The sequence below is a fragment of the Pleurodeles waltl genome, chromosome 8 (genome assembly GCF_031143425.1).
Source record: "Pleurodeles waltl isolate 20211129_DDA chromosome 8, aPleWal1.hap1.20221129, whole genome shotgun sequence".
Classification (NCBI taxonomy): domain Eukaryota; kingdom Metazoa; phylum Chordata; class Amphibia; order Caudata; family Salamandridae; genus Pleurodeles; species Pleurodeles waltl.
In genome coordinates, this window is record NC_090447.1 from 448981633 (window position 1) to 448994017 (window position 12385).

At 40.5% G+C, this 12385-nt stretch overlaps 1 protein-coding gene across 1 annotated transcript in view; it reads left to right on the forward strand.

Annotated features, from left to right (window-relative positions):
• The window catches only part of MITD1 (microtubule interacting and trafficking domain containing 1), a 110728-nt gene that overhangs the window by 42668 nt on the left and 55675 nt on the right, over positions 1-12385 (forward strand). The window contains exon 2 of the mRNA XM_069204381.1: positions 1914-2012. Coding sequence (XP_069060482.1) covers positions 1914-2012 — 99 coding nt within the window. The remainder of the gene's footprint in view (positions 1-1913; positions 2013-12385) is intronic.

Sequence of the window (12385 nt, forward strand, 5' to 3'; positions counted from 1 at the left end):
GTAATTGGACCTAGTACGAGAGAGAGAGAGAGAGAGTATTGTAAAATGATCCATACTTAGAGCAACAAGCACAGGGTTAGTCGTTCTTCTCCAGTGGTGTTGTCCAAGACTTGGATAAAGGTGGGATAGGCACAGATCATGTTTGTTTTCATTGCTCATCATGTAAAAGTAATTCACTGTACATATTGTAGAGCTTACTTGGAGATGTGTAAAATCACAGCTTTTAAAGGAATACCTTGAATAGCCTAGCTGTATAATTATGTAGCAATCTGGTTCCCAAACACAGTAGTGCATTTAGCTACAAAGAGGAACCTTTTGGTATTATGACACCATTTAACTTATTTCTTCCCAGTCAGATTATACCTTGTTTAGGGATTTTGACACCATTTCTTTCTATAAATGAATAATCTATACATTTAAACCTTATGTTACAATTTTCCTCTTAATATAAGGAGATTGTGTGGTTCTTTGATAATCTGATGGTTGGTTGGCCAAGACATTCTCTTTTGCTTCGCTGCCACAGCTTTATGCTTACTTGCTCTAGGAGATTTTCTCGGACTGTCCACCATGCTGTTGTTATGTAAAAGAGAAGGTAGGTGACATTGATGCATAGGTGTGCCATACCACTCCCATCATCGTGTTAGGTGTTTCTCGGATGAATGGTCACCTTGTATTTGTGCTGTTAAATTTGCTCTCTCTTGTGCAAGATACACTGAAGAGACCTTTGCAAGTTTTATACTGACTACCCTCAGTGCTGCGACCCTTGCAGATCCTTTTAGAATCAGTATAATGACCACTAATTGTTCCATCATTTTATTTGTAAGTAAGATGATGCTGGAAGGTCCTCCAGAAATGAAAACCTCACCTGCATCAGGAAAACTCACAAATAACTACAGGCCTAATAATTTTTACAGACCATTATATGCAGGACATATCCTTGACACTGCCACCTTAATTGGTGAGTCACAATTGAGCCTTTTGATTTGAAAATACTATGCAGCGCTTAACAGCATTGCCCCTTTCCCAAACTAATTTTGCTACTCACCCTTTTCATTCAGTATGTGAATGTGACTGATGAATTCAGTGGAGCCAATTTGTTGTTATGTCGAGCCCCTCTCTTACTCACTTCCCTGTATAAAACAGAAGCTTCCTTGTGATTTTGGAGGGATTCTGGAGCTGGGACATGGTAGCATTCCATGGGAAACTTCATTATGCCCCTCCTCCTTTAGTTAGATCTTTCCCCTTCATTGTATCTGTTCTTTTTTCCACGCCCACTCTCAGTATGCAATGCTCTACCTCTTTTGTATTATTTACTTGTCTGGCAAAATATGGATTTATTTTGATTGTATTTTTTTTAAAACAAATTTGACTTCCTTTTTAAAAAAAAAAGTTTTTTAAACAAAATATTTCCTTCTACTGGTATTAGCCATGATTGTTTAGGGGTGGGGTTTATTAGAACAAACAGGATATTGTAGCAACTGTATCCCTAACACAGCTTTCTTCTTCAAACTGTGCTGAAGTACAGCCACAGGTTTCCAGCAATATGTCTGGAGCACACCTCTGAACTTCACACGCAACACAAACATACTTTCCACATTGACCACTTAGTAAACACACTCACAAAACTAATCAAACAGAGCGGATATTTTGCTGTCCACTAGAAAATGCTTTGAGTTGTAATTAAGGATAGGAAAGCACTATATAAGAGTGATACCATAAAATTCAGTACTCAATTGGCAATTTTGAGAATAGGTTGTGTCAGTTTCAGTATAGTGTATTTGAAATATGTATCTGTACGTCTTTTTACGAGAAAGGCTTCACATGTGCTATTTGTTTTGTGTTTCTTATTTGTTGAAAATGCGCATTAAAAGTGATAAAACATTTTCTAATGGTATGTATGTCTTATTTCACAGGGACAAAAGACATCAAGAAAGCGCACTACAGGCAGAAAATTACAGATTACATGGACAGGGCAGAGCAAATTAAAAAGCATCTCGACCAAGAAAAAGAGGGTAGCTTTTGTTTTGTACATTTTTATCATTACTTTTTGAACGTTAAATTATTTTAACTGCACAAGAACAAAGTCATATGGAGTGCTTTCAGCATAATACACAGGCCACCGCCTATTTAATATTACTGCTTTGTTGTGTTTCTGGTTTATAATGTTCATAGCTGTAGTTTATTGAAACACTCTAAGCAAATCTCAGATAGCAGTCAGGAAACTGTCTATTAACACCATTCTGTTGACATGAATAGAGTAGCTGCATTTGTCTTACTTTATCTTTCTACAGCATTTCACACAGTGCACCATCAAACCTTATATATTTTTCTAAAGGATCTAGGAATTCAAGGATTTCATCTAGTTTACAGCAGAGCATGAAGTAATCTCTCTTCTTCTGTTCCATCTTTAACACTGAAATAAGTGTTACTCAAGGTTGCACAATTGCACCCTTACTTGTTTTTTCCAAAGCAATCCCTCAAATCTCTTCTGGATATTATCAAAACCTTCAGCCTCTCCTGACACACCTGTGATGACATGCAGCTTACCATGCAGCTGGAGAAATCTTCAGATGTTTAAAACGAGCATTTTAACCTTCACTAGATGGTTCAATATCCAAACTTACGCCTGGTGACTAGGGATCATCACGCTTCACTCAACACTGCCAGTAAGTTCATGTACTCCAGGGTCATCATTGACTCTACAACACTCATAATCACGTCAAATGAATCAAGTAATCAAATCTTCCTTGATACCCTGAGTATCGCTAGACACAGTTTCCATTTTTTATTTTTGGTTCTCGCAGTGAGGTGATGCTACCATTGTTCTTGTTCTGTCCTAGCTAGACTGATCTAACGAAATATGCCGTGTGTTTACAGAGGATCCAGCACACCGCTGCCAGACTACTACTACTGTACTTTCAACACAAGATCATATGACACTGGCCCTTCAAACCCTCCTCTCATTCAAAGTCCTTTGCTTTATACTCAAACTCTTTCTGCTGTTGGTCTGAACTTTCTACATCACTCCAAAAGAAACCTCTGATTCAAAAAGGCACCTTCACTGATTATCTTGTCTTGCACGTGAGCTTTTTAGTCCACGCCTCCAAACTGGGGCATACTCCTTGTCTAATAAGAAAACTGTCTGTCTACTTTAAATTCTGGAAAGGAATAAAACATGGTTTTCGCCCTCCTCCAAGCCCTCTCTGTATGTGTCACACTTTACTACCTGTATCTTTTCCTGGAAGAGAAGACCACAAAATTAATTGAATGCCTACTAAGTACCAGTTTTTTGCTTATGAAAAATAGTTTCTAGAAAGCACTAAGTCCGGTGACCCCCAAGTTGAGGTATTTGTCAACCTGACACTTTTTGCGACACAGCTGTGCCAAGCTGATTGGCAAGTCAACCGTAAAAGGGGTGCAGTACCTCTCTAGCCCTCATGATCCTGCTTAGAAGTATACACTTTACCAATCTTTGCACTTAAGCCTTCACTTGCAACAAAACAAACAAGGCTGCCACAGCCCTTGGGGGCCGCATTAGTGGTAGAAAAGCACTATACAAATGCACAACACAATACAGTGCACAAAATCGAAACTATAGTTGCCTTAGCCTAGGAAAAGTGAAATGTCTGAAGTTCCTATGCTGTTGATTAGATTGCAAGATGCTCAGCTGGCCGTAGAGGAGCTGCCCTGCAAGAGAGGATATATCGCAAAGGCCCAGCTGAAAGAGCCCTGAATGGGTGACCGGTCTTATAATAGAACTTGCCTTAGAGGTAGGAGGATTTATAGTCCAGCTGACCTTTTACTGGGAGCGGAACTAACTGAAGTACAAGAGGGTTCAGAATGGATCAATGGCGCTGAAGTATTGCATCAGCTTAGAACCTGAACACCCCATTATACTTGCCTCTAAGCACCTTCCCTGTAACTGAGTAGTGAACTTCATCACCCTTACCCAGCAGTGGACAGGAAGTAATGATTTGAAGGGTCGATTTAAATCATTTCACCTTTATGTGGAACCTGTACCTTCTAATTTTGAGCCAAAGGGAAACTCAAGGGTTTTCCCCTTTTAGCCAAAACTAATCGGGTAGCACCAATCTGCAGGTTTTCTAGAGTTACTGTGCTTACAAGTTTTGTCATCAACGTAGATCAAGGCACTTTCATCTGCATTGGGTGATACTATGCCCAGGGTGTGCCAGTGGACCTTTAGGTACGTAGGACACCCTGGAAAACATGATCACATAGTGACACCTTGAAATATAAGCCCCCGTTGCTGCCATCATTGCACACCCTTCTTTCAGCATTCACAGCCACACTGAACACTGAATAAGACCAATGTGATTCACTGTTTGTTACTTAGACCTTGTTTGGTGCTCCCATCAGAGGCACTTGACTGACGACTGTCTACTTTCCTTTGCCAGTATCTCTCCTTTCAGAAGTATTTGGATTCCCATTAACGTTTTGGGAGTGTGGGATTTTGAGTTTGGATATGGGTGATGCTGTTTTGGATCAGACCCAGACACAGAGCAGACAGACATTAATATTTTATTATCTCTCTGTCTGGCAATAAATGTAATTGACTAATGGAGGAAAACTGAAACTGATAGATATCTTGCGAGACTCGAAGTGATGCATACATTGCTGAGGACATTTTATCCTACGGACAAGGTATCAAAGATCAATGTTAAAATAATTAAAACATTCATGTAAGTGTTATAAGTGTGTTTGAGGTCATATCTCAATGCCACAAGATGCAAAGACTTTCTATGCTGATCATCATTTTAACTGCCATATTTTTTGTACTGTTAAGGTTTTGTATAACTGATAGCTAGGTCTGGGCATTGACCTTTGTATGTAATTACCGCTTCTACTACACCTGAGATCCAGTCCTGCTTCCACCTCTTGTAGTAAGTCTTGTGTGCTCTCTAATCTCCAGTGAGCAGTCAAAAGCTCAAAGGTAACACTTGATAAATCCAGTTGGAGTACGGTGGTAGCCAAAGACTGGGGGCAAAGTTGTACATTACATTTCTGACTGTGGACTCATCCCATTAACCTCTGGCTTCACCAGAAACCAGAACAAAGACCTGTCATTAGTTGGCCTGTGGTGTGACTGGTCCAAACTTCAGCTGACATTGATGGAACCTCGTACAGACCAATTATTTAAAAGTATATCATCAGTTGAAAGATAGTCTGCACAAATCAGAATAGAATGCCCTAACGGTAGGGCTACTTGTAAGCCCAGAAACAACAGATATGCAGGCTTGCCAACGACTTAACTACTACCTAAGGTGCAAGCTTGATAGGCAGATCAGGAAGCTTTAAAAGGGTGAGGGTAGTGGCAGGTACAGCCTGTCATACTGGACCCTTTCAGGATGCTCTTCTTCTTTCAGCCTCTGTTCCAAGCGTCCTTACCCCAGATATCTCTTGACTTAGAAGTAATACAATGACTGGAGCTCAGACTGCTGAGGGAATGGGTACAACAGTTGAATCTTAAGTATTTGGAGACAGTGAAACTAACCCAAGTCCCCATGGCAGCTCAAGCTGCTCATGGCCTGCCTTCGTTTTGTCCTGATGTACCCAAAGAGCATACAGTGAAGTGCACAGTTGGTGATTAATGGTTTTGTGGCTTGATGTCTAGCATGACCTTGAAAGCACACACAAAGAAAGAAAAAAACATTCACCTTATTAGATTTGTTAACCCTCAGTGTGCTATTGGAATTGGTACCTAAAATAGGGGAATCACAAATGTATGCTAGTATGAAAGATACAATTGCAGTATTGCAGAATGGCAGTGCATACACTACTAAGTACTATATAGATGATCCTTAATCAGAGCTGACCAACGGAAGGTCTCTAAAAAAAAGCTAAATCAACAACTGAAGCCGTTGAAAACATCCTATCTCCGTTGCAGAAAATGTGAGACACTATCGTCTAACTCCCAAGATGCTACCCAAACACTGTAAGTACGAGTGGAAGATGCCAAAGGAAAATCCCACTGCAACAACTTTAGATTCCATGCATTTCAGAAAGCTGTGAAGGTCCATTTATAGAACAATTTCTAGATAACTGGAAACTGCGTCCAGGCAGCTTGTCAAACATTTTGTCCGTCTAAGAGGCCACAGAGCCTTGGAATCGCCATCAACACCAGGGACTCTGCTCAAAGCATTAATGGCTTGATTCTTGAACTTTAGAGACCGTCACGCAATGTAAAGCTTGAGAGGCAAGGCAGTGGTAAAATACGTGGGCATCTCTATCCAAATATACCTTAGGTGCACACAAGTCCAATGCTTCTGGAAAACATGTTATATGTGGAAAGGACCTGAAAAATAAAAATGCTCATATTCCCAGCTAAGCCAAGAGTCATCAAAGAAAGAAAGTTAAATGTCTTCACGTTGCCAGTAATGGGGCTAGATAGAATGATGGAAGAGGCTGCACTGGAGAAGACAGGGCCTGTCCTCCAACCAAAGCAAAGACCCAACATACCTCACTAAGGGCAAACTGGTAAGCCGTGAGGTGGGACAAACTCCAAAACTTAGAGTAGCGGTCAACAAAGACAACACCTTAATGTAGTGATAAAATACCTGCCAAATGTGAGACACAAAATTACACTTCAGGGTTGTTACTATGAGGGGCACATTGCTGCACAGAAGGACCCCCCTTCTCCACATATATGGAGGGAAGCTGGACTGACAACATGCACCCCGAACACTTATGCTGGGGAGCCGTCATGGAGCCATTGACTTGCTGGCCCTGAGGTTGGGGTTGGGTACAGGGAGATCTATGAAGCAGCCCCTTACATTGGTGTGGTTTATCAGTTGGTTTATTTTTATATATAGTTTTGTATTGGTTTGCGGGAGAGCTGGTCATGAGGAGTAATAAGAAAAGAAAGGTGTATTGTATGTTAAGAAAAATTGCACTGAGCCCCCTTGAAATGTATGGGCTTGATCAGGGAGCACAGTCAAATAGACTGAGATTCGGGTCACTAGAGTCCAGCACAGGGAGTGATATAGGAATACAAAAGGCTACATTATGCTACTAAACACAGAACAAGTAGTGGTACAAAAAGGTAGAGCACATGTCAACACTGCACCAAATGGTAACTACCTACCTGTTATAAAACAAATGTCCCAGAATGTCTGAGGAAAGAGGTGTGGCCTAGTGGGCAGCACTTCCGATTTTGGAACTGGGGATCCAGGTCTGAGGCCTCGCATTGGCTCAACCTCATGTGAGTTAGGGCAAGTAACTTGATCTCCCATGCCTATAGAAATGTGTAATGTAACCTGGTGCTCCAGTAAAATGCCCTAATACCCTTGGGCCAAGTTTCCACTGTACAAACCTGCAAGATATAACATATAAAATACAAAAGAACTACATGAAAAGACATCAAGCTTTATCAACAGTAGAACGGAGTCACATTGTCATTCTTACAAGCGATTTGTGTATTTCAAGATGAAGGAGACAAACTGAATCCAAAAATGAGGCGGGAGAATAGTTGCAATGGAGTACTCCTCTTAATACTGGGGAGTGTTGACCTGGATAGCAAGGGGACCCCACTGCAAAGAATCTGAAAAAAATAGGATCAGAAGGTCCCTTGCCTGACTCACCTATCTCGCACGCCACAGAAACGTGCACTTCCATCAACCTTTTCTCCTGTCAAAAGATATGGAAGATCAGACAGGGCATCAACAACGTCAGGCATGCTTTCCTCTTAAGCCCAGTCCTTCTCGTAGAATGACATGGTGGTCAAGCCCTGTCTCTCCCATATCTCACCAACATACTCACTTCTCTCAGAGCCACTTTGTGTGAAAATGTCTTATCCTTGTACTTCATCAGTGCTCTTTCACCCTTACATCGTAACTATGGCTGTCACTCAAAGCACCTTCCCAGAAGTTCTCAGAACAGACCAGATCGTCCCTTTCTTAAAAACCCTAAATTAGACACTAATGACCTCACCAGCTACCGGCGCATCACACACGTACCATTCATTGGCAAGATTATTGAAAAAACAGTCTGCGCTCAACTCTTAAAATCACAACAATCTCCTACACGACTACCAATCTGGTTTCATATCACGCTGATGCACAGAGACTACTACCTTAAACATCGTAGACAAAACCTTTGTGACCACAGATGAAGATAATATGCCTTTGAAATTCATTGACCTCTCAACTCCCTTCAACACAGCCTGCTCAAATCCACACCCCGGTGTTCCAAATATGATTCAATGGAAATGTCCTTCACTAGTTCTCCTCCTACTATTCCAATCAACACTTGTTTGTTCACATGTGCACCTCCATGTCCCAAAAGACTCCGGAATTTAGCTGGAACCAAGACTGTTCTGCATTGTCTCTTGTGCTCTTCATCCCCAACATGAAGTCCCTTCAGGCTCCACTCACAGATAACAGTATCAAGATTCACCAACATGCAGATGATACCCTACTCTTCTCTGCTCCAGACATCCAACACCTCAAACACTGCTTGCCCCTCATCCAGACTTGGATGTCCGGAACCTACCTAAGCTTAACCCAGCCAGAACAAAATTCCTGTTATTTGCCTAGTACAGAAACTGAATAGTAGTACAAACCTGGCTCAATGACCATAATCTTGAATGATTTGAACCTCATCTTTCACTGAGTGCCAAATCACTTGTATTCACTATGGGTACAAACTTCACCCTCAAGGAAAACATTGCCCCCACCCAAAAAATAGTGTGGTTTCAGCTGTTTTTGTTTGTAAGTAAGTAAAAAAAAAAAAAAAGCTGATCTTTTCTTCCAGAAAGTGACTTAAAAACTGCTATTCAGGTACTTATACTCTTGCATCTGAATTTTGGCAACCCCTGCTCTATAACTTTCCAGTACCCCACACTGGCACCCCTTAAGGGGATCCTATGCGCCCCAGCACATCTCATCCAGGTCTAAAAGAAATTCATTCACATCACCCCAATCCTGATGGAACTCCATAGGCTCCACTTGCTGGCCTGCATGATCTTCAAATCCATCTTCATCATTTACAAAGCTATCATGACTAGCGCTCCTACTTATCTAGTTAGCAAGCTCACCATCTTTGGTGTCTCGGCATACCTGCAGGCAGGTCACCATCAGACTGGCAACCAACGAGCATGAAAAAGAAAAAAAAGGCATCAGGCTTTTTTCAGGTATGCACCCAGGATCTGGAACAACATGCCCGTGTGCATAAGAACTGCCCCAACGCTGCTTCAGTTTACTAATGAGTCAGGCACACCTCATTTAAGAACACTAAATCACAATGCAATAACCAGCAATCTCTTCTATCACTTGCTGACTGTATACTTGCCCTTGTCCCTGATAAGAGCTCAGCTGCCTTTTTGGCTAACGCGCTTAGCTGTACAAATACCACATATATACATACGGAATGGAGATACTCATAGTGGGACTACTGAATGGTCACAAAATATGATTACTAAACACATGCACCTAAGCTACACCAGACTCCACGTAATAACTTCAATAGTGTATTATCAGGGCAACCAAGCAGGAAGCAAAGAAGATATAGAGTATAATCTAGTCAAGAAAAATACTTTTCACATTTGCCTTAGTAGATGTATGGAGACTGCTGCATTTAATGACACAGGCATACTCCTTCTATTCTTCCCTCCTTAACATATTCAAAAGGAAAGACTGTGTCTGTATCCTAAGAACGGATGCATTTCTGGCTAAAGTGGAATACCTAGGCAGAATAATTTCAGATCACTTCTCACTTATGATTCTGTACTCTAGAATGGGCCCAGGCCCTAACTATCACTAACAGTTCAAACAGTATGTGGTGGAAGGATTAACTAATTCTTTTATACAAAGAAATGATCAAAGTTCTCATGGGCAGTGAAATGGGATAAAATTAAAGTAATACTACGAGGGAATAGCATACGGTGTAAAATCCCAGCTGACAAAGAAAACAATCAAAACTGAGGACAAAAGAGCAAATTTGCAGAAAGAAATATTGCAATGAAAAGAAGGTACTAACTGAAACTCAAGTGGCAGGAGCTACATACATCACCAGATACATTTTCCTGAATTTCCTTCAGGTAGTAACTCCATATAGAAGAGGACAAATCAGAGAAACTATTAGTGTGGCTAATAAAACGAAAAAGGAAACAAGACTCAGTACCCTAGATAAGATGTCCGGGGGTGCAGAGCACATGCTCAAACAGGCATCAACACAAATGTTTTGAAATTCACTTGTAATTACTTTACATAGTCACATAGGAAAGAATATATTTGGGCCTACTTAGAAACCATTAACCTTTCCAAGCTTACCCCAGAAATGAAGGAAAAAACTTAAAGCTCAATTAGAAAAGAAAGAATTAATGGATGACTTAATAAAAGAGATGCCAGGTGAAAGACCCCTGGACTAGGCAGTTTACCAATAGAACCCTATAAAATAGTGACAGCCACCTTGACAATTTGCATGCAGTATACCTAGGTGCATATGAAAAAATAAGCTTGCCGAAGGCTTTATTGATTATAATACCAAAGCCCAAAACGACCCCACAAGATGTACCTGTTAAATGTGGACTTAAAAATATTCGGTAAAGCATCATCAAATTACCTCTTAATAGTCCTTCTGCATGTGGTCCACCAACACCGACAGGCTTTATGTCACATAGAAATAACATTGTCATTCTACAAAGACTAGCACATACCCAAACCTTTCTCTACATGAATGAAGAGGAATGTGTAGCCACAGCGTTGGACATAGAATAGACTTTTGATACTGTAGGGTGGGAATACCTATTCAAAATGTAATGTTATTCTATTTAATTCAAAATTAAACTCCGTTCTGGCCCAGTGTTTGTAGCCTGGGTGAAGCTTCTGTACGAATCCCAGATGGCAAGGGTTAAAATGGGTATGATGAAATCTGAAAGATGGGCTCTTCAGGGACGCATGAAACCACAGCACACCCGTCACCTATCCTCTTCTTCCAAGCCATGTAACAGTTAGCAGCAACATTTAGAGTAATCTTGGCATAATGGTGTATAAAATTAGCAGACACCAGGCATAAAGTACCCATGTTTTAAGTCGAATAGCCATCCACTGGACAAAAAAGGAAACTCTAGGGGTATATGAGTAGGAAACAGCAATCGGGACTAGCAGAATTAAAAATAATGTCCTTAGTTCAAACTGAAAACAAACTCATGGAAGACTGCTGTATAGCTCCAGATGTTGGGAAAGCTCCTGGAAAGAGGAAGGGGATTACACTCAGAAACATAATGGGGGAAAGAGACACTCTCAGTGTAAATAGCCACAGACCTCGGCGATTTGAAGTAAGTATGCAAAGACTCTGGCAGGACAATGTGAAATAATGATATAAGCAGGCACACTTGTATTTAACTGTACTGCCTCTTGTAAATACTCAAAACGTTACAAGTCAAATAATGTGATATCAAAATGAGTAGCAAGTTAAAAAGTAATGAAGGCAAGTTAGTTTTGTGTTTAGGTCAAATATATATATGTATGACAGTAAGACTGTTTAGTAAAATAGCCATGCTGGGGATCACATATTTGGCCACCATGCACATCAAAGGGCTTCAATGTATAGAGTAAAACTTACCTTATTTTGTTATTTATCCTTACTTGTGTGCATGATGAGGGCCTTGTAACCAATAGTTCTAGCTATGACATATATGCAGACAAGCTACTAAACGTAGCCTAACACTTCTGAATCAGTGTCAGAAAATCCTCATCCTTTTGGATTTCAGTGGTGTTTGAAATGAAGCCAAGAACGATTTATGATTTGTAATGAACATGTCTCAGCTTTGATGGTGATCGAAGGGGTTGGTAGTAGGTACATCATTGATTTATATAGCCGATCAAGGCAAAAAGGTTGTAGGGTGGTGTAGGAAGTTGGCTCTGTATGTGCTACTTCAAAGTAAGGAATAGCATGCACAGAGTCCAAGGGTTCCCCTTAGAGGTAAAATAGTGGTATAAATAGATAATACTAATGCTCTATTTTGTGGTAGTGTGGTCGAGCAGTAGGCTTATCCAAGGAGTAGTGTTAAGCATTTGTTGGACATACACATAGACAATAAATGAGGTACACACACTCAGAGACAAATCCAGCCAATAGGTTTTGTTATAGAAAAATATATTTTCTTAGTTTATTTTAAGAACCACAGGTTCAAATTTAACATGTAATATCTTGTTTGAAAGGTATTGCAGGTAAGTACATTAGGAACTTTGAATCATTTCAATTGCATGTATACTTTTCAAGTTATTGACAAATAGCTACTTTAAAAGTGGACACTTAGTGCAATTTTCACAGTTCCTGGGGGAGGTAAGTTTTTGTTAGTTTTACCAGGTAAGTAAGACACTTACAGGGTTCAGTTCTTGGTCCAAGGTAGCCCACCGTTGGGGGT